Source organism: Sardina pilchardus, chromosome 22 (assembly GCF_963854185.1).
Source record: "Sardina pilchardus chromosome 22, fSarPil1.1, whole genome shotgun sequence".
NCBI classification, from domain to species: domain Eukaryota; kingdom Metazoa; phylum Chordata; class Actinopteri; order Clupeiformes; family Clupeidae; genus Sardina; species Sardina pilchardus.
In genome coordinates this window covers 23,606,822-23,628,555 of record NC_085015.1, presented here as the reverse complement: position 1 = coordinate 23,628,555, position 21,734 = coordinate 23,606,822, and the positions used below count along the sequence as shown (strand labels likewise).

The 21,734-nt window shown below is 46.6% G+C and overlaps 1 protein-coding gene across 3 annotated transcripts in view; it reads left to right on the top strand.

Annotated features, from left to right (window-relative positions):
* Positions 1-21,734, top strand: part of skap1 (src kinase associated phosphoprotein 1) — a 43,762-nt gene continuing 22,028 nt past the window's right edge. Inside the window, exons 1-5 of one of the 3 annotated variants that reach the window (XM_062526786.1) lie at positions 1-18; positions 2,089-2,211; positions 3,061-3,166; positions 4,327-4,352; positions 5,483-5,599. In XM_062526786.1, coding sequence (XP_062382770.1) covers positions 2,172-2,211; positions 3,061-3,166; positions 4,327-4,352; positions 5,483-5,599 — 289 coding nt within the window. In that variant the 5' untranslated portion in view covers positions 1-18; positions 2,089-2,171. Of the gene's footprint in view, positions 19-239; positions 258-2,088; positions 2,212-3,060; positions 3,167-4,326; positions 4,353-4,579; positions 5,600-21,734 lie in introns of those variants that run through there. The other 2 variants (XM_062526785.1, XM_062526784.1) reach the window with 2 other exon arrangements.

Sequence of the window (21,734 nt, the reverse complement as noted above, 5' to 3'; positions counted from 1 at the left end):
TTTCGCAAAAGTCCTTTGGTAAGTCTTTACACAGGCCTATCTGGACTGGAGTGTTATTTTTAGTAGTTTGTACTCACCGAAAGCTGACTCTCAGAAATAGGATAACCTATTATGTGTAAGTCGTATCTCATCACAGGTTGTTGATGTGAACAATATACAAGGTAGGCCTACATGGAATAAAGAAACGTCATATTTTACATGTTTCCAAAAAACGCCGTTTGCAGGGCAACATCGCCTATACGGAAACAAATTAGCAGGTAAGATGCGTCATGGGCGACTGACTGATATCAATCAGACGCCACCACCCATTGAGCAAGATGGCAGTGCAATGGAGTATTGCTCCCATGACAGCATAGCTGTCACATTAGCTACCACAAGAACGTGCTAGGCCTACAGCTGATCCCTTTAAAGTTTGTCGACGAATATGAAATCTTTCTCTCTGTGGAAAAAACAACCGAAAACCTGTGCACACCAGAAGTGTTGCAATATGATGTTTTGAAGTAAATATGCTTTTAATTTGTTGTAGGTATTTATAATCACTGGCAGGCGCTCAGGCTCTTGTTCCCTTATTTGAATCATGAACATCGGAGTACGTTCACGTTGTAGGCTATTTATCTATCCTCCAACCATTGAGAGCCAATATCACCAACCAGTTACATTGTAATTGTGAAATGCAGTGGCAGTTCTTGAAAACACGAATGGAGGGGTCAAGTCAGAGTAGGGGCACACAGTCAGAGAAGGACGGCAGAAATAGTCTGTCATACAGAGCTTGAGTTTCAGTACTAAAGTGTGCATTATTAATAATAATCAAACTGTTCAGTTGTAAAGAAGAATACAAAGTAGTCAACTATGCTCATAAAGTAGCAAATATGTCTTTGTTAACAGCTGAAACACATTGGTCTATGCAGTGTCACAAGGAAGTAAGTAGGAGTTGAGGGGGTGTCCCTGCCACCCCCAGATACCATCAGGCCCTTGTTGACATGAAAATCAAGGGGAAATTAGGCAAAGGTCACATAAACTCTTGCAGTGAGTATTGTGTGCGTACACCCAGTGGTGTGGTCTAGTTATCTGTCGTGGATATGCTGTGATGTAGTAGTTAACTGTAGTGGATATACTGTGATCAACCCCAAATGTTAATACGTTAATAACTGCCTATTTTAAGTGGGTATACTGATATGCTTTTTATGTGGGTATACATGCACAGTCCTGTGCGACACAGACTACACCACTGCACACACCCACTTGAGTGGTTAGTTGCAAACATTTCACTGGCGTTATACTGATGAGAAGGGGCAATTTGTGTGTTTTGATTATAGTGCAGATGTCAGGTGCACTTGTATTTGCTTGCATTTGCCTATCGTACAACACTGTTTCCTTCTTGGCTAGTACAGAGGTCGCAGTTAGGTCCTGTTATGTCACCTCGCATACAACTGTAGATAATGCCAGATATTACAGCACAAATATTCTTGGTTTTCTTTTCTACTGGGTTGTACAGTAATTGTACAATCTCAACATTGTCATCACAATCACACTATATGCTTATGAATTATCTTTATATGAGCTTATGTAATGACGGCAAAAATAAGTGACATAACAACACAATGTTCAGTTGTCAGACATGCATTAGGCATGTTGTTTTTTAAATCTGCGGATTGTGAAACAGATTTAATCATTTAAGCGGTCTATTATTTAATCATTTAAGTTGTGCTTTGTAACATGTTAGATTTATAATATCTATAAATAGTTCTGTAATTTATGTTAGCATTTTTGATATATGTTATAATGTTTTAGGAAAAATGATGTAGGCTGTACATTAAGGTAGAATCTCTTGTTGTTTAGTGCTTAAAACCACTGTTACTGCATACTTCCTCTCTTCTTTGTTCTTGCTCACTCTGGCCATGTATCAGTGTCTCTCTCTGTGTGTGCGTGTTAGTGCGTGTGTGTGTGTGTGTGTGTGTGTGTGTGTGTGTGACTCAGATCACCTACCGGTAACAGTGAGCTTGTATGAGCTGTGAAAAGCTGTAGTGAAGTTCAGTGAACAAATTCAGTGACGGAGATCTCGCATGTGTCTGAGGTCATCCTTTCTAGACGTCAAAACTTTTTCAAAGACGGACAGACTTTCAAAGACGGACGTTTTTCGAAGCTGCCACTTCATCTGAAGAGGAAGAGGAATGGGGACCCTCTCAGATGATATCAGAAGACTTTTGGAAGGTAGTAGGACTACCAGTAATATGCACTCACTGGCAAGATACCCATAGTTTTACAGTTGCATTTTGATATCTGAAACTTTTTTTTGAATATCATTGCTTAATTGATTAGATAACAAGAGACACTGAAGATTTATTGACTTTGTTCAGAAAATATATGTATAGCTTTGGCAAGGCATGTAACTCTGTTTATGATCTACGGCTACGTCTGTACGTCATGAATCCTGTACTGACCTCAAAAGAGGAATATTGAATGTTGTAGTTCCGCAGTAGTATTTCTGATACCCATGTTGAATGCCTGTGTTATTAAACTCACTTTCGTTGATCCTTGAGTTGAAATGAATCCTTCGTCTCTGATTGCTAACCTGATCAATGTCATGTCCATTTATAAGCTGCCGTCTATACCAATATACTTACAGTTCTCTCATATAGCAAAATGAAAGGAAAGAGTTTTTACTACTAGTGGGAATGCCAGCCAACTGTTATCTGATTTTCCCAAGTACAATAGAAGTATTGGTCGGGATGGAACACCACCTGTAGAATTTGCATCGGTAGAGTCACATAACTTGATCCACTGACAAGCATTTGCATGGACCATAGCACTGATGTACACTGCTATTGAATACTAATAATACTGTGTCAGATACGTACATTAGGTATAGCCATATTTGCCCATAACACAGTGGTAGTTTCCTACCTGTTTTTTTTTTTATCACAGGATGAATCAGTTTATTCGTTTATCTATTTATTTATATGTTGTCTAGATTATCCAAATTCTGTGAGATGCAATAATTCATCAATTGTGGAGGGTAGAATGGTTAACAGTGGCTGACTATTTGTTTTCTTTTCTCAGATTGCGAGCTGTTTGTCTCCAACATTCTGCAGGATGAAAACCTCAGCAAACATGCCAGCGAGACTCGACAGATTCTCCTGAAGAACTTCCGTGTAGTCCACACCAGGTAGGCCTCTGTGTACTGTATGTGCTGTGCCTGCACATCCTCATGTGCTACATTCTAAGAAAAAAAGGTGCGTCATAGAACCAAAAATCTGTTGCATGCTTCATACATGGCATCCCTAAATGGTTCTTTAAACCAATTTAAAGAGTTCATCAAAGGAGCCCCTATAGGGTTCTTTATAGCCTGCAGGGTTCTATATAGCATTGTGTATGTACAACGTGGACGTGCAACATGGTGCCACCATCTGTATTTTTTGCTGTCATTTTGTACTCATGTCTTCATTTCGAATGTACACAGTGATGTTAAAGACGATTTTACAGTCATATTCATCAAAAAAAAAAAGACCTGAAAATAGTATTGAAATCGTCGCCAGGCAACAGTGACTCAAGGGAGACGTTTTATATGTAATTAAAGATATGTGTCTGTGTGTATGTCTGATAGAATAGACATCAGTTATTCTGATGAGGTACAGACATAATAATATACAATGAAAAGGCAAAGGGAAAATCCAGTCACTGAGGTGAAATGCACAGGAAGTGTTTGAGAGGTGTCAGAAAGACACAGGAAGTTGAATGCTTTGCTAGAGTGGTGGGATTGCAGAGAAGACTTGACACCAATACCAGTTAGGTATCTGATGTTGTGGTTTTGTTGAGAGAGAGCGACACGGAAACACAAACTGTGTGCCGGCAGTGTGGAGGCTGCTGTTTTGTAGTATACTGTTTGCACAAGCATTTCAACAGGTATACATCAATTGCATTAAAACATTTTGTTTTAATATTGACTGATGAAATGTATTGTTTTCAGCCAAGCATTTTTAATGCCCCAAATGTAGAAACTACTCATTCATTTAAATGTCTTTGGTTTGTACTGTTAAATGGATGGAATGCATTTTCCAAAGATAGTGTGATTCTGACATTGGAATTCACACCGAAAATGCTGTGCATGTACTTTCACCCCATCACTTGTATGCTAATCTCTCAAAGGTTTATGGCCAAGATATAAACACTGGTCTGTTAGCGCCAGTGAGATGTCAGTTGTCGGCCTGCCTCTTTCGCCGCTTGCTTGGGTTAGCGATTCAGCCCCTGAGCCGTTGTGTTGCGTTCACAGGATTATGGATGTAAATGTCTTGCAAATTTAATCTGGGTGAATTTGTGTTTTTGCAGAAATCCACAGGAGTTTCCTTTCAGATGTAAGTAAAGCATTTGATTTGAACTTAATATTAATACGTAATATTTTGATATAATATTTTACTGTCAAGTGTGTGTGTGTGTGTGTGTGTGTCTGTCTGTCTGTGTGTGTGTGTGTGTGTGTGTGTGTGTGTGTGTGTGTGTGTGTGTGTGTGTGTGTGTGTGTGTGTGTGTGTGTGTGTGTGTGTGTGTGTGCACGCGTGCGCACGTGTCCTCTATGTGTGAATAGAGAGCTATGTGTGTGTGTGTGTGTGTGTGTGTGTGTCTCTCTCTCTCTCTCTCTCTCTCTCTCTCTCTCTCTCAGCTCCTCTGGCAGCCTCACAGTGACTGCATCTCTCATTTCTCACGATGCTGGTCAAGTTTGTTTGTCAGGTCGAGCGTTATTCATCTCCCCTTATCAGTCTCCCCAGATAAGACATGACTAATGGAGAAGACATGACTCTATCTTTAACTGACATCAAGACTGTGTCACTGATTTAGAAAACTGCTGCGTTCCATGGGCCATAGGCTATGCTATATTTATGTGACAACTGCCAATGAATTCTCCGCTGAAACAAATGGGTCTACGTTTCCTGCAGAGCACGGGTGGAACGGATCTGTCTCTGCTGGAAGTTTAACCCAGGTCGAATGGCATTTCGCCTCCTCTATGCGTGCTATGTAATCCACTCCTGTTGTGTCTTCTGCATGTATGTGTGTGTGTGTGTGTGTGTTCTTTATGCACGTGTGTGTAGGCTATATTTGTGTGTGTGTACTTTTTTGTGAGCACACACACACACACACACACACACACACTCACACATTCATGTGGATGTACAGTGTGAGTGTGTGTGTGTGTGAGAGAGAGATACGTACTGTACATGCGTGTGTGTGTGTGTGTGTGTGTGTGTGTGTGTGTGTATACGTACATGCAAGTGTATGCGTGTGTGTGTGTGTGTGTGTGTGTGTGTGTGTATATATACGTACAGGCAAGTGTATTTGTTTGTGAGCATTTGCGTGTGCATATGCTTGTATTTGTGTCTGTCTGTGCATGTATGCATGTGTGTGTGTGTGTGTGTGTATGTGTGCAGTGCATGTGTGTCTTGTGTGTGCGTGCTGTGCTGTGCTGTGCTGACTCCTTTGTTATGTCCCACAGCGGAGTCCAGACATGAGGATAGCTCCGATGACAATCACAGCTCCAGCCTGGGGCGCTCCGCTCCCTCCGACGACCTCTCCGTGGCCTCCGACTACCAGGAGGAGGGAGGCTTGGAGTGTGAGTAAAAAGCATTGTGTGGGAGTCTCTGTGTGTGTGTGTGTGTGTGTGTGTGTGTGTGTGTGTGTGTGTGTGTGTGTTGGGCCGTGTCTTTTACGGTGTGTGAGGGTTTTTGGATGTGCGTTTGTATGTTTTTTTGTGCCACGTCTCTTGGAGATAGTTAAACATTTGGCGTCTTATTGCTGTGGGAGAACGTGCTTAATTTGAAAAGGGAGATGAAAGTTCTTTTTGCGGGCGTGCTGGAGGAACATCACGCTGGAGGTGTCTAGCTACAGATCGCCCCCTGGTGGTTTCCCACGGAACTGCCAGCAGGCACTGGGGCTGGGAGTGGGGGATAGGGGGAAAAGAGCCTTGGGTATGGGAAGAGCTGGGATAGAAAAGTGAGGAAGAGCTCCCTCTAGTGGCCAGTGCAAACAGATCTGGGTGGATTCAATAGGCTACTTGGTCTCCTTTACGGTTGGAGGTGCAGGGCTCATTGTGTGTGTGGCCAGTCACCTGGTCACCTCTCTGTCTTTCCTGTTTATATCAGGTTGTGTGTTAATAAACGGCAATGCTCATATTGTGTTGGGCATACGTTTATGGATTTACAATTTATGACTGTGGAGTGACTGCATGTATGGAAGATATACTGGGCTACACGTATATGGGGAATGTATGGGAAAAGGAAAAAAAGAGAAAGGAAAGAAAGGAAGAGACAAAGAGGGGGAGAGAGAGAGAGAGAGAAAGGTGCGTTTTTTTCAGGCGGTGTAAAAGCCAGGATGAATGTGTGTGTGTTTCTGCCGGGGTGGTCACGTTTCCATCTCGGCGGTGGGCCGGGGAGCGGCGGCGGCGGCGGCATCGGCAGGCTGGTTTCTATCACTCAGCTTCGGGGAGCAGGGTACGCTGTGGAGCCGTATAGCTCCAGGCCAGGGGGTCCGTGACTGATGATCCCCCTGCTCCTCTGCCCTCCCAGCTGGGATGGAAATACAAGCCGGTACCTGAGGGCCCGCGTCTGGCTCTTCCCTGGGCCTATCTGTCATCTGCTGCAGCAGAGCCCCTTAGAGCAGGGCGAAGGAGAGGGCATTTTAAAACAGCACAAACATGCCACCTCAATGCATCATGGGTGTTGCTGTTTGTGCTACGTGTGTCCTCCCCGCCCCCCCCCCCCCCTTACGCCACTCTCGCAGTCTGGGTTTTCCCCCCTTTCTCTCTGTCTCACCCTCTCTCTCTCTCTCTCTCTCTGTCTCACTCTCTTACTGCGCAATGATGAGGGGTAACTGGAGTTCAGAGTTCATCTGGTGTTCACCCCTTGGGAAATGACATGCTCGTAACCCTCCTCACACAGCTCTCAATTTCAAAAGGATCTAATTGTATGACTGTGCGGGTTTTGTAGATTCAGATATTTTTTTAGTGATACGCACAATTTCTTTGTATTTGCATATGTACATATTTGTCTGATAGGTCCACTTATTCTATAATACCTAAGCCAAAACAATGTCTGACAAAGCCATTGTTTTTGTGGTAGTTGTTTTAGACGTTACGCTAATTAGCTTGCATGCTGCAGTAATCAACCAGAGACTGTGCTGTTCCACTCAATGCATAGTCTGCCGTGACCCCTTCAAGCCCCTTCGCCCTCCACCCTTGTGTATATATATATCTGTTAGACTTACATTTGTGGCACAAGGGTAAGGGTAGGTCAATGATGTCCCTCTGATTTCTTTTAATGTGCCTCCCCTCAGCGAAAGTTACGCTTTAGTTGAGGCGGCTAGAGTCGTTCGGGCCGGGGTTGTGGGGGGTTTAGCATCTGTTGAATGAAAATGTGTCATTCTTTCAATAAAGATAATGATCGTCGGGGGCAAGTGCAGTTCAGGGTTCACTTTAGGTTCAGCCAGTAGCAGCCTCCAATCAAACGGCTCGTCTCTTTCCTATTACAGAAGGGGGGAGAAAAAAGGGACTTTGGTGCAATGCGCGCATCAGGAACAAATATGGCCGCCGCAAATAAAGCACGTATTACCTTTACATAAATTCTGAATGCTTCGCTGCCCAATTGTCATGCAGCTTCTGCTCCCACGCCTCTCGCTAGATCACGCTGGGAACAGAAGCACTAAACAGCGACGTTTAGTTGTTTTGATTTTTAAAAAAAAAAATTTCGCCCGCCTCGATCATATCTATGTGGCGGATATTTTTCCTGCCCCCCTCGAGATTGAGGTCAGCCGTAAGAGCCGAGGTAAAGGCTGGGACTGCACAGTGCCACTCCTTCACCTGCTGTCCTTGGGACGAGAGGAGCAAGGGGGGGGCAAACACAGTTCAAGGGTTCAGCCCGAGCGCCTTCCACCCCCCCAAAAAACACGAACACGGCGGCCATTGCATGGCAGAGCGTGGGTGGAAGCAGACTTCCTCTGTTTCTCTTTCGTCACTATTCCTCTTTCTGTCTCACTCTCTTTTTTGCTCCCTCTGTCTTTAGCATTCCCTTCCCTTCCTTTCTTTTCTTTTCTTTTTCTCCTTCCATCCCTCTTTCCTTGTGCAGTAAGATGAGTGTTGGCAGACACACACACACACACACACACACACACACACACACACACACACACACACAAGCAGGAGGAGTCAGCTTGTGTGTTATTTCATTTGACTTGTGCTTGCAGCCTGCCTTTCTCTCTCTCTCTCTCCCTCTCTCTCTCCCTCTCTCTCTCCCTCCGTCCCCAGAGCGGTGCTTGACACCAGATTTGTAATGCCTGACAGGGACAGATGGGCGCTCCATTGTCAGGGCCCCTGTCTGTATGCTAATGTGAACTGCGTTTCACCCGCAGACCGCGCGTTTGACCCGGCCGTGCCTCCCCGAGCTTCCAGCCTCCTCGTGGACGCCTCGTCTGGGTGGCAGGCAGTCCTCCACTCCTGGAGCCTCCACCCTCCATGGCAGCCAGTCGCCATTACTTCACCCACAACATCCCACCCCCCACCCCCACCACCACCCTTCCTTGTGCCAGATAGCAAAAGGGAAGGGGAAAGGGAAGAGGAAGACTGAGAGTCTCGGGTGGTGGTGGAGGTGGAGGTGGTGGTGGTGGTGGTGGTGGTGGGGTTAGATACGGGAAGTAAGTTATCAGGGGCAAGTCTGTGCTGTGCGTGTCCGCCGGAGGGCTTTTTGATGTGTCAGGTGAACGCCCTTAATGGATGCTCGCGAGACACACAGCACCAGCGCTCCTTGCCTTTGATGACTTGTGAGTCTCTGACTCTCTCTCTCTGTGTGTGTGTGTGTGTGTGTGTGTGTGTGTGCGTGTGTGCGTGTGTGTGTGTGTGTGTGTGTGTGTGTGTGTGTGCGTGTGTGCGTGTGTGCGTGTGTGCGTGTGTGTGTGTGTGTGTGTGTGTGTGTGTGTGTGTGTGTGTGTGTGTGTGCGTGTGTGCGTGTGTGTGAGGGTGTGAGGGTGTATGGCAGCCCATCAAAAACCCCTCTCGTCCCTATTGATCAGAGCGATGGTCGGTATGGATCACCCGAGCGCTTCCTCACGTACAGAGAGGTGTGTGTGGGGGTGGGGGGGGGGTGGGGGGGGGGGGAGAGACAGAGCTGGGGAGTCCGGGGGGCTTCACCCGTGCCTGCGCTCGCTATCACGAGTCGCACATGGTCCGCCGCCATTGTGAGCGCTGACTGAGATGTATGTGCTGAAACAAAAGCCGCGGTCCCCAGGCTCCATAACCCCGGCCCCCGCCACCGACGCAGAGCCTCCCTGGCTGGCTGAGGCTGGAGCAGGGAGCGTCCGGGACGGAGGTTGAGTGCGGTCGTGCCTCATTTGCAAATTAGATAATCGAAATGTAAATTTGATTTACAAGGGGGCTCACCGGGCCTTAAATTAATTGGCGGATTGGTGGGGCGAAATTGATCGCGCGTAATTCATCTCCGGAGAGTTCAAAAAGAGGTTTCATCGATAAATTAATGTATCGCGGGGCTGCCAATTAAGTGTCACTCAAGCACTAAAAGAGAAAAAGCTCGATACGAGCGCATTCTTCTTCTTCGTCTTCCTCTTTGTGGAGGATGTGGAGAACTTGTCTATTGTGGTTGTGGAGAAGGATGCGTTTTCTGTCTGGAAAAAACGTATCACTCAGCGAAGGGTCCATTAAAGGACAAGATGCTGGCGTGCACCTTATGCCAACTTTGACCACACTTTAAGTTAAGTTTATTTTTGTCATTTCACCCGGAAAGCAAGTCGACAAAATGGCCTCACACACTGGATTCAGATGGGTTTGTTGTGGTACAGGAGCTATAGATGCATACGCTTGAAGGAGGCGTGTGCAGTGACGAGCTTGCACCTTGTTTGACCCCGACAGTGGGAGTGTGTGTGTGTGTGTGTGTGTGTTTGTTGTATGTGTGTGTGAGGAGTGTGTGTAAGCTGTCCTCTGCGAGAGAGAGAGAGGGGTGGGGGGGTGGGGGGGAGTGGTCAGCTGGTATAAACACAGTTAGCCACTTATCTCCCGCTTGTGAGGGCCAGGCATGCTCCTCTCGGCCAGAGTGCCCGGACTTCCTCCCCTCCGCTGAACTTTTGACCCCGGGGGTGCTGGCCTGGTCAGCCGCTGACCTGTCTGAACTCTGACCCGTCTACCGCCCGCTCACCATGACTACATTACCGAGAGCCCCAGCCATGGCAACTGGGACCGTGCTGACCAGTGCCGTCGCTTTCTGCAATCCGTCATTACAATACGGACAGTGCTCAAGGGGCGTCGGTATCCGCGCTGCACTCATTGATTTCGGGGCGTCCATCTATCTGTCCACTTTCCTGGCCACTGATGCGTCCATTTGCCTCGGCGCGCTGGAAGAGCGATTCATTTTGGTGCTGCGCGTTTGTGTGGGGCCCTAATGAGAGAGAAGGTGTTCGTCATCAGCAGGATGCACAAAGCATGCTAAATGACTGCTGCTGTGATGACGCCACCACTGCCCCCCCCCCCTCTCTCTCTCTCTCTCTCTCCCTCTCTTCCTCTGTGTGTACCCCTCTCCCTCTCTCTCTCTCTCTCTCTCTCTCCCTCTCTTCCTCTGTGTGTGCCCCTCTCCTTCTCTCTCTCTCTCTCTCTCTCTCTCTCTCTCCCTCTTTCGCTCTCTCTCTCTCTTCCTCTGTGTGCCTCTCTCTCTCTCTCCCTCTCTTCCTCTGTGTGTGCCCCTCTCCCTCTCTCTCTCTTTCTCCCTCTTTCGCTCTCTCTCTTCCTCTGTGTGCCCCTCTCTCCCTCTCTCTCTCTCCCTCTCTGTGTGCCCCTCTCCCTCTCTCTCTCTCTCTCTCTCTCTCTCTCTCTCTCTCTCTCTCTCTGTCTGTGTCCCTCTCTTTTGCTTCTCCTTCGCTCGCCTACTCCTCCTCTCCCCTGCCTTCATCTCGCTCAGCGTTAATGAATTGAAGAGGACGCGTTATTAGACTCCAACATGCTCTGCACATCGCTGCCTCTGCCGCCCGGGTTCAAAAGTTCACGCTGCTCCCAGAAGGCCACTGTGCTGCGGCAGATGCTGATATTTTTCTGCCCCCCCCCCCCCCCCCCCACCAACCCCCCTCCACCTTCTCCCTCCACTTGCTTGTCCCCTCTCCCTCGCTGTATCTTACTCTCATTCCTTCATTCACTCTCTCTCTCTCTCTCTCTCTCTTTTTCTCTCTCTTTTGCAATTCTCCATTAATCTCTAACAATCTGCCTCTTGCTAACATCGCTCGCCGGGATACGAGCACGCCACAGTCTCAGTCATTTTGAGCTTTAAGCACAAGTGAATCTACTGTTCCTTTCTCTGCGGCTGTCTCGCCCCAGCCATTTTCCGCTGCGCCGCTTTACGCCGTGAAATATGTAGATGCTCCTCCAACCATCTCTCCCTTTAATCTTGTGAAGTATTGCCATACGTCTCCGTCTAATATTGATTGTGTTGTTATCTGTGCCTTTGTGGAGGTATTATGTGGATATGCTGCCGCTTGTATTTATTGTTTACCTTTTCGTTGTGGTGTCTGAGTGGGGGAAAAAAAACAATTCTTAAGAGTTCAACCCACAGAGAGAGAGAGAGAAAAAGAGAGAGAGAGAGAGAGAGAAAGAGAGAGAGGCGTCGAAAATATCAGTGCGCGGCACACGAGAGAGGGCGTTGAATAGGAAATTCCGACCTTGTACGTCTAATCATCCCCGCGGCTTGTCAGTGTCGTAGACAAATAGCGAAACTATTAGACGCCGCGAGTTCACGGGGAGGTTAGCCTTCCCAGGTACCTGGAGCTTTCGCACCCCTCCTCTCCTCTGCGTCTTGCAAATGAGAATTTGATTTTTCCCTCCACTGGATTCCATTTCTGGAGATTGATGGAGTTTCGATGCAAGGCCCAGGTGGCCCTGCTGCTTTCATAGGGAAATAAATGGTCTCTCTAGATGTGTGTGTACGTGTGTGTGTGTGTATACGTGAGTGCGTGTGGGTGTGTGTGCGTGTGTGCGTGTGTGTGTGTGTGTGTATGTGTGTGTGTGTCTGCGTGAGTGCGTGTGTGTGGGTGTGTGGGTGTATGTGTGTGCGTGCGTATGTGCATGTCTCTGTGCATCCGTATGTTTGAACATATTTGTGTGTGTGTCTGTGTGTGTGTGTGTGTGTGTGTGTGTGTGTGTGTGTGTGTGTGTGTGTGTGTGTGTGTGTGTGTGTGTGTGGGTGGATGGTTGTGCGGGTTGGTTGTGTGAATTTCTAGTGTGTGCATGCTTGTTTGAGTATGATTCTGTGAATGTGTTTGTGTAAGTGTGTGTGTTCGGTGTGTGTGTGTGAGCGTGTAGCGACAGACTGCTCTTAACTCCCCCGAGTTTTCTTTGTCGATGTTCGGACGTACTCTGTCGCTGTATAGAGAGTCTGGGCCGGCACCCAACTTTGTCCGACTATAGCTGATTTGAATTCATCTCTTCACACGCGGCAGGCAGGCGGACGTTGGGCTGTGACGGGTTGGCTTCTGTTCTGGAATGTTCTTGCCCCAGTATATCCATCTGAATCGGGTGATGCATGGAGCTCTGATAATTGATGTGCTATTTGTTTGAGTACCTGTTGCCTCTGGGCAGGAAATGGAGGATCTATTTAGTGGTGGCATTCCCCCCGGGGGGACTGCCCAGGTGAACTGTGCCCTTGGCTTGTGCCCACACATTATTCCTCTCTGTGCCCACGTGCCAGCTGTACAGCTTTCGCATCTCGCCAGCCTCCCTGGTGAGTCAGAATGAATCACCATCCATTTTGCTTTGTCCGTCTTAATCACACGACGAGGGTTTACAAAAAAAAAAAAAAAGAATCAGCTACATGCCCGGGGAACCACAAACAGGACGATTTAGAGGTGTATCGACATCCATGCGTGGTGCTTGCGAATTACACTGAGTGGCTCGATAGCTTTGTAGTGGGCTTGATTGAAACGAAGCACAGGGGTAAGGAGTGTCCTGTGAGCTGTAGCCGGAGAGGTCTTCATCAGTGGCCAGGCGACTGGACTCTCCCTGAGTCTGACGAGTGTCGAGCGCCGTCCCGAGGTGTTCCGCTTTGCTTGTTTTAGGTTGACCTGGCCGCGCTCGGCCCCCCCTGCCCCGCTTGTTCAAACACGACTCCCATAGACGGCCAGTGAACCGAATGATTAGCATTATGGCTGTCAGGGAGAGCAGCACAATGAGGCAGGCCAAGGTGAAGGACTGGTAATGGCGCCATTGGAGCAGGGATTGAGTTCAACGCCATTTTTCAGCGGCCGCTATAGCCGCTGGCCACAGACCAGAACCTGAGGGAGAGAGAGAGAGAGAGAGAGAGAGAGGGAGAGAGGGAGAGAGAGAGAGGGAGAGAGAGAGAGAGATAGAGAGACTGTCTCAGCTCGCACCCCTGTGCTGCTCACACACCAATCTGTGTTATGTGTCTTGAGATGCGGTCACCTTAGAAGGAAAAAATAACCACTGTGTGTGTCCACAGAAAGTCATGCACAGACTATTTTACTGTAGTAAACCTGTAGGGACGGCAAGACCATTGAGGTTAGATAAAAATAAAAGAAAATCCTCACTTGTTGACCATTTTGAAAATTCTACACTGTTGAGAGAGTGTCTAACATAGATTTTAATTTTAATTATATGACATTTTCATTTGCATAATACTGTATATCTGATATAACTAAAAACAAATTATTTAGGCTCTACAGTGCCTTATTTGTACAAAGCATCAAAGCTCAACATCAATATTAATATTTGCAAACAATCATAAACTTGCATGTAGCGTTTTTAAGTCAATTAATTATGAAATTGATGCTTTGTGAAGATGAGGTAAGATAATTATTTCACTACTTTTTTTCAGCGTCAGCATCCCACATTGTTTACTTTTACAATGTCTAGTTTGAGAAATTAGCAATAAAATAATGAACAAAATTAGTTCATGCTGACTCAAGTAGCTTATCATATAAATATTTACATTTTTATCTAGTTAAAGTAGAATCCACAGAAGGAAGGTTAAACACAGATTATATCGATAGCATGTTGCTGCCTATTGACATCGATTTACTGACAGAAAGACGCCGCTTACTGCGGCCTAAAAGGGATGAATTATTGCCTGGCTAAACAAACTTTCGTGTGACTACGAGGTTAAAAGATTCCCTTCACTGAACATAATTTGATTCCTAATTTGTTTCCTGCAATATTCTTTTGTGCGCGGCAGGGTTAGGGTTATGGCATGAAGCTTGTTCTACAAAAGCGCAACACGGTCAGAGAGGGTTTGTTTATTTAATAGTTATTTGATTAAGTTATTACGTCATTTTAATTCTTTGTTTAAAATGTAAAGTTTATTTATACATTTGCGTTTTACACGGATGCGTTTTGTGTAATGCACCCTTGGCCTAGATGGAGCAACGAATAATAGCCTACCTTAGATCATATAATGATAATAATAATGATGATGATGATAATAATGATGATATTATTATTATTATTATTAATGATAATTATTATTATTATTGTTGATAATAATAATGATGATTTCTCCTTGTTGTTGTAGGCAAGATATTGTCATATTAGGCCGTTCAGACAAAAACATTCAAGAGTTTGAGCGTCTATTGGTTGCATCGAGAGACATCGAGTTGCATTGAGACATTTCTGATTCGTTAGAGTTTTTGTTGGTTTGGTTTGATTCATTGGACTTTTTGGATATATTGTCTTGTTTTCAATCAATATGGCCTCTTATTTTGAAAAATTACATACAATGCCACCTGGTGGTTAGTGTAGAGAGCTAAAGGTGCTGAAACTCCAAATGACATTCGAAAAGTTATCAACAAACTGAAGGAAGGTTTAACACCGCTGTTTCTTCCTGGTAACTTGCGCTCCTTTTCAAACTCCTGCGTGTTTTTGCTTACTTTTTTATGATGCATTTGTTCGTTATTAACCATGTTTTTCTTGTTTGTTAATTAGTCCTAGCTTTATTTAACGCCGAATATATCAATCAATCAAACGGTATGTCCGCTGTATTCGTCATTTGACATAGGGCAATTAGCATGTAGCCTACTGTATTGATTTAAGCGTTTTCCCCGTCAACTGACACTTGTTTTATTCCATGCAACAAATAAAAAGTAGGCAACACATTTCAAGTGTGAATACAGGTAATTTCCAGAATGGACAAGTGTGTTTATGGTTATCTGATGTAGGCCTGGACATTCAATAACAATATTCCACGGATTATATAGGCCCTAATTATTAGGATATAGGCTACTTACAATGCCCTCGTTGTTTTTTAGTGCATACCGTTTTTACATTTAGGTGCTTTTTGGACATATATTATGAGCTTTTGAGTCTATTTATTTATTTATTTGTGTGAAGTATATAAAAAAAACATCGACGCACGCAGGTCTGCCTAAATTGATAAGGAAAAATCTGTCAGTTGCCATTCACGTTGATAATTGTTTATCAAATCAAACCTGTAACTAATTTTTCATAGAAAAATAATTGATAGTAGGCTACAGTGTAGTAGACCTACTGTAGTATTCTGACATATGCCTATTAAATTGGACCCTGTGTTTTATTTGGTTAATTTCTTTTTATCTGCCTATGAACAAGTTTGGCAAAAACGTTATGTTTCAGTGATGGGCCTGTGAGACAGTATTTTTCCTCTATTCATTTTAAACGAATTTACAGTTTGATATCCTAAGTGGCCATCATATTGTAGTGTGATTTTCCCCTAATATTCCATCATATTTCCCTTTTTTAATCATTTATTTATGTCTAATTATTGCAGTCGTGGCTGGCAGCTTATTACACACTGAACAATATGGCTCCATTCCCAATCTCACGGGTGCTGTTATCATATCGCCGGCATATGTATTCCCCATATTAGCTGTTGATTGAAAATATGACCAGGTTGTGATTTTATTTTACGGTCTCTCATTATGGTTCTCTGGGAAGGTGCTAGCACGAATGACCCGAGAGGTGCAGAATTTACTACCCGGCCCCAGAAAAGCAGCGCGCCATTGTGTGCAGCAGCCTTCCTCCAGCTTGTTAAATCCTGCTACTGTTCCCCAAATGAAAAGGAGTCCACGCCGAAATGATTTACACCCCTGATTCACGAGAGGTGATGTGACAGTGACCTCTGAGCCAGCCTGGGACAGCATAACACACAACGCTCCTCGAACTGTGCTGCGTGGGGCTTGGCTCTTTACCACGGTGAAAATGGCGGAGCGGCCGTAAACTGTAATTTAACTTGCAACGGATCTCTATTTTAGTATGTGGTCCTTCTGTGTTTTCTCTGCTGACCTATTTTATCTGGCATAGCTTGAATATTTTATAATGGTCCGCGCTCGCACACACATACACACACACAGATGCACACACACAGATGCACATACACACACACACGGACATATACACAGACACGCACACACATATAACAAACATACACACACGCACACACGCACACACACACACACACACACACACACAGACACACACACACACACATTCTTAGCCCTCTATTTTATTTCACCGTGGTGGTGTATATACAGTAGAGATAGCGCTTGGGTGTCAGTTCTGCACATTGGCCCCTGAATCTGTCCCCCTTCTCTCCTTCGCCATTAAAGGATTATTGTATTTGCCGTTACAACGTCTGAATGGGCATTGTAAATCAGCGCGGGAGGCTACAAAAAAATTTAGAGAGTCGTAAGACCATTCGGATCCGTCCAAAGAGAGGGGGGGTCCCCCCTTTTCTCCGACCCACTCAATGGCGCACCGTAAATTCCCCCTCGCTGTCCGCCATCAAAGGCAGTGGGTGTAGAGGAGAGCCAGGCCCTGCTCCTTGTTTAAAGGGGTTTCCCACACCGTGCCTGGCCCCGATACAAAGGGCCCCGGCTGGAGCAGCGCGAGGGCCCCTGACTCCTGCACCGGGGCTCCAGTCCTGTCCTGTCCGCACCTCTCACGGGCTCCAGCGACCGGACAAAGAGCCGCTGTGTCTGGGATCCTATTAAAAGTTTGTAGCCCGGGCGTTAAAAAAGAAGCCACATCAAAGTCTGGCGCTCGAAAAAAGAGAGAGCGACTTTTTGAGGTGTCAACAAACCGATTGTCCTCACCCACCACAAGTCCACTCTCTTCAAACCGACATATACGTTTATCCCCCTCGGCCCGAGTTCAGATAAGCACGTATGGATTTAATTTAACTTTAATCAGAACAGCTCTTGTTCTGATAGCGTCGGCGTGAGAGAGGTGTTTTCCGGAGTGCATCAGAGTTACTTCGGGGGTGTAATATTTTTTCGGCGGTGTTACTGTGACCAATGGCTGCTCTCGGGCAGAAAGCGATGCCGCAGTCTTGTGTTGGTGTCTCATTAGCATGCATGCAGTATTTCACGAGCGAAATGCCCGAAGAATGCATCTGGGCAGATGGAATCAAATCAAGCCCTGATGGTGGTCCGTACCTGTGGCTGCCTCATCATTCCTATCACCCAGCCATTTCTCTCTCTCCCTCTCTCCCTCTCTCCCTCTCTCTCTCTCTCTCCCTCTCTCTCTCTTTCACTCACTCTCATACACATCTTCTCTCTTCCTCTTCTCCTCATCCTCTCATTTCTCTGTTTGTGTGCTGCCTCTCTTTTCGATCGCCCCCCTCCCCCCCGCCTCCACCCCCCCGTGATGTGTGCTTTGAGGAAGAGGAGTCTCGGAGGCCGCTGCCTCTGGCCTCTAATGAGGACAAATGTGTCAATTTAGTGAGCGCAGGGGTGCAGATTGAGCACCCGGGTGGGATCAGAGTGGATCCTATTTCCTAATAAAGCCTATAGCGCTGGGAGAGAGAGGGAGAGAGAGAGAGAGAGTGTGTGAGTCTCTCTCTCTCCCTCTCTCCCTCTCTCCCTCTCTCCCTGATCAGCATTCCTCCCCTGTGCCTGCCCGCTGCCCCAGGGGACCCTGGTGCCTCCTGTTTCACCTCATCAGGCGGGTTCACCGGCAGGTCAGCTCCCTGCCCCGCGTCTCTCTCTCTCTCTCTCTCTCTCTCTCCCTCTCTCTCCCTCTCTCCCTCTCTTCCTCTGTCGGCAGGGGTGGGAGCGCTCCTGCTGAAAGACGTTCGGTGGTGTGTGTGTGTGTGTGTGTGTGTGTGGGTGTGTGTGTGTGTGTGGGTGGGTGGGTGGATAGATAGAGAGTGCCACAGGCGTGGTTGGGAGGGAGTGGTGAAGTTATATTCATCAAAGGTGTGAGTTAGTACTTGCAATAAAGTGTAATGTAAAATGTAAATTTGGTTTTGGTGATCTCATTGTCTTTTTTTTGTGATTTTGTTTATTTTGTTTATTTGGTGTTTGTTTGCCTCATCCTTTGTGCCTTGGAAATTAAATCTTAAGAGTTTTCAGGCTGCAGCTCCAGTTGTGAAGGTTATGTAAAGCTGGGAGACAATGATGGGCTGTGCACATTAGCTCAGTGGCATATGAGGAGGGTGCCTCACAGCTAGTTTAGCGACTGTGTGTGTGCGTGTGTGTGTGTGTGTGTGTGTGTGTGTGTGTGCTTGTGATCTAATCTGCCAAAGGTCTGTTATGTTGACCAGCTCTGACACAGCGAGTGCGGCTCGCGTGCGGCTCGAGCGAGCGAAGTCGCCTCCGGCTGCAGCCGTGACGAAAATAAGCCCACCCAAGTGTTCACATGGCAACGCTCCCCTCCACTCCCCCCCCCCCCCCGCTCCCAAAAAAAAGGCCTCACCGTCCCACCCCCCCGTCGGGCGAGCGGGAGGTATTCAATCAGGTGGGGGTGTCAGGTTACACCCCCCCTGTTCCATCCCAGCTTCCCAGAGGAAGCCCCTCGCTGGGTCAGCCCCCCTGCTGACAGCGTCCCAGCAGTGGCCATCCTCTCCCTGACACACATGGGCTTGTTTTACTCCATTAAGCGCTACTGCAGGGCCTACGAGGCCGCCCGCCCGCCCCTCCACTACCATCACCGCCTGAGTGGCACTTTCACTCCCACCAGCCCCTGGAAGCCCCATATGGGGTAACACTGTTTGCTGTTTTTTATTTTTTTTTTTTCCCTCCTCGCGGACGACAGACCCATTCAGGAGGCTATGAGGCCTCTTCTCGGTGGATATGATGATGGGGTGATCGCCGTTTATTTGGCTGAGGTTTTTATGTAAACTCTGGAACATTCAAGGACATTGGATAGACACAGACAATTTAACCCCAGTGACTACGTAAGCACATACATGTGCAGAATACATACATAAGTGTATCAGTATGTATGTATATGCATACATAATACATGCATACAGTATATATCTTATACAGTATATGGAAACACACATGTTCAGAACACATGTATTTCCATATGCAGAGACACATGCACTAATGTGCTGCCATAAAGACAGAGAAGGAGACAGGCAGACAGGCAGACAGACAGACAGACAGACAGACACACACACACACACACACACACACACACACACACCCTCGAACAGACATGCACTTCCGTCCTTCCTTCATTTGGATTCCCTCTCTGCCCGGCCCGGCCTCCTGATTGACTTGTAGCCAAACTAAAGTGGGATTTAATGGGCGAGTACATTAACTCCCTCAGGTCATAATACCATCAATCACCTTTTTTATGGCGGGGGATCAACCGCCGAGCCCCCATAACGCCACACTGAGTGCTGCATTACGAGTAGGTGAGACGGAGAGGGAGCGAGGGAGACAGAGAGGGAGAGAAAGAGAGACAGAGAGAGAGAGAGGGAGAGGGAGAGAGGGAGACAGAGAGGAGTCCAATTTACAGCTGGGAGACGAGCCCGGACTCGTCAGCGGCCCGCTCCGTCCACACCCACTTTTAATCAGAGATGGCGCCCGGAAACAGATTGCGCGCGTCGCTCTTCGTTCGACTTGTGCGGAGAGTGATGTATGCGTGTCGTGAGATGTTTAATTAATGCTCGATGTGAGATGGTGTAGGTGGAAGGTGTCTGAAGGTGTCTGTGTGTGTGTGTGTGTATGTGTGTGTGGGCGGGGGGGGTCTAATCAGCTTAGTTTCAGGTGGCTGGACTGGCACAAGGCCATAGTCAGGAACATGAATCTGGATCCAATGTTGGCATGGTGTGTATGTGAAGGTGTGAGTGAACGTCTGCGAGCATGTGACTGTCTGTTTATATGGGTGTGTTTACGTCTTATTTGGGGTGTGAAACAGTTCAATGAATGAGTGTGTGTGTGTGTGTGTGTGTGTGTGTGTGTGTGTGTGTGTGTGTGTGTGTGTGTGTTTGCATATAGCAGTGGGGTCCTGATGTTGATGAGCATTACTCTATAGTTTGGTTCCCACAGAGAGGCCTCAGCAGCATACATACATTATTTGGGCATATGCGCAGTTATGTGTGTGTGTGTGTGTGTGTGAGAGAGAGAGAGAGAGAGAGTGTGTGTGAGAGAGTGTGTGTAAGATATTGTTTTGTGTGTGTGTATGTTTGTGTATGCATGTGGCTACACACGTGTATTTGGGGTGTGTGTGTGTGTGTGTGTGTGCCGCCTGCATGCCCTGCGTCTGCTGTGGCACTGATGAACATGCCCCGTGTGCCACGCTGCGCGCCCCCTTTCTCCACCAATCACATCCTGCCATCGGCACACAGCCATGCCATGCATCACCCGCTAGCCACCCAACCCCCCTGCCCACCCGCCCCCACCCTCACCTCCACCCCCACCCCCACCTCTCAACCTGCAGCAGACACAAAGAGCTGCCCAGAAAGGGGGCAGGAGCTGCGTACGCAACGCCACCTCCATCCCACTCTCCCCTGCACAGTGTGCTGACAAACGCCTGCTACAGCTCGGAATAAGCAGTTATAACTGATAGGTTTACAGTAGGTCAGAGAGTTGTCATCGGCACTTGTGGGGATATTTTCTTTGTTTATATCCAAATGTGGACACGTGCCTTTATTTGATCCATTGATCGATTTTAGTTGATTTTGAAATGGTGTGATTTTGTTTTTCAGGCAAACAGGGTTAGGAACTTTTGTGAAGTGAGGATCTTTTAGACAAGGTGAAAAAACAGAAGCTGAAGTTTTAGAGCAGAAACAGATGCGTTTGTGTGTGTGTGTGTGTGTGTGTGTAGGGGGGCACTTGATGAAGAGTCTCTTAAATAAGTTCAGATATCTCCCTCCCTAAACACAAGCCATTCATGGCCAGCATTATTATTTTATTTTCCCAGTTGGTAAATGGAAAGCGCACATCAAATGTCTGGTAACAAATGGGCATATTAGACATCTGCAGATCTTCTCCCTGAATAATATGGACAGTGTAATATTGAATAATTGATAGACGGCCATAACAAATTAAACAGTAAATGATTTCTGTGGCACTAATTAAAAAGAGGAAAAGGAAGAGAATGAAACCCAAGTCTCCACATGCCTGTGAATAATTAAATACACAATTTATAGTTGAATTAAAAAATCACAGCCTGGAAGATTCATCTAATCAGCCGTTTTAATGGGGCCCATGTTGCTTTCGAGCAAATCATTTGAAACCCACAATTAGTTTGTGTGTCTTACAGAATGTTGCATTTTGGTGGTCTGTTTACCATGACAACTGTATAGAACAGCCCCTGGGGGTAGACGAAGACATTTTGTTTTTTTTTTCTTTAAAAAAAAAACAAAAAAACCCAGAGCTCCTTGTAAAATTGAAGGTCTTCCCAACTGTTACGATTTTTTTGGGGGGGCTTACGGAGAAATCGAGTCACCCCATCATTTCCTTCGCTTATCTCTCTAAGGCAGCCTGCT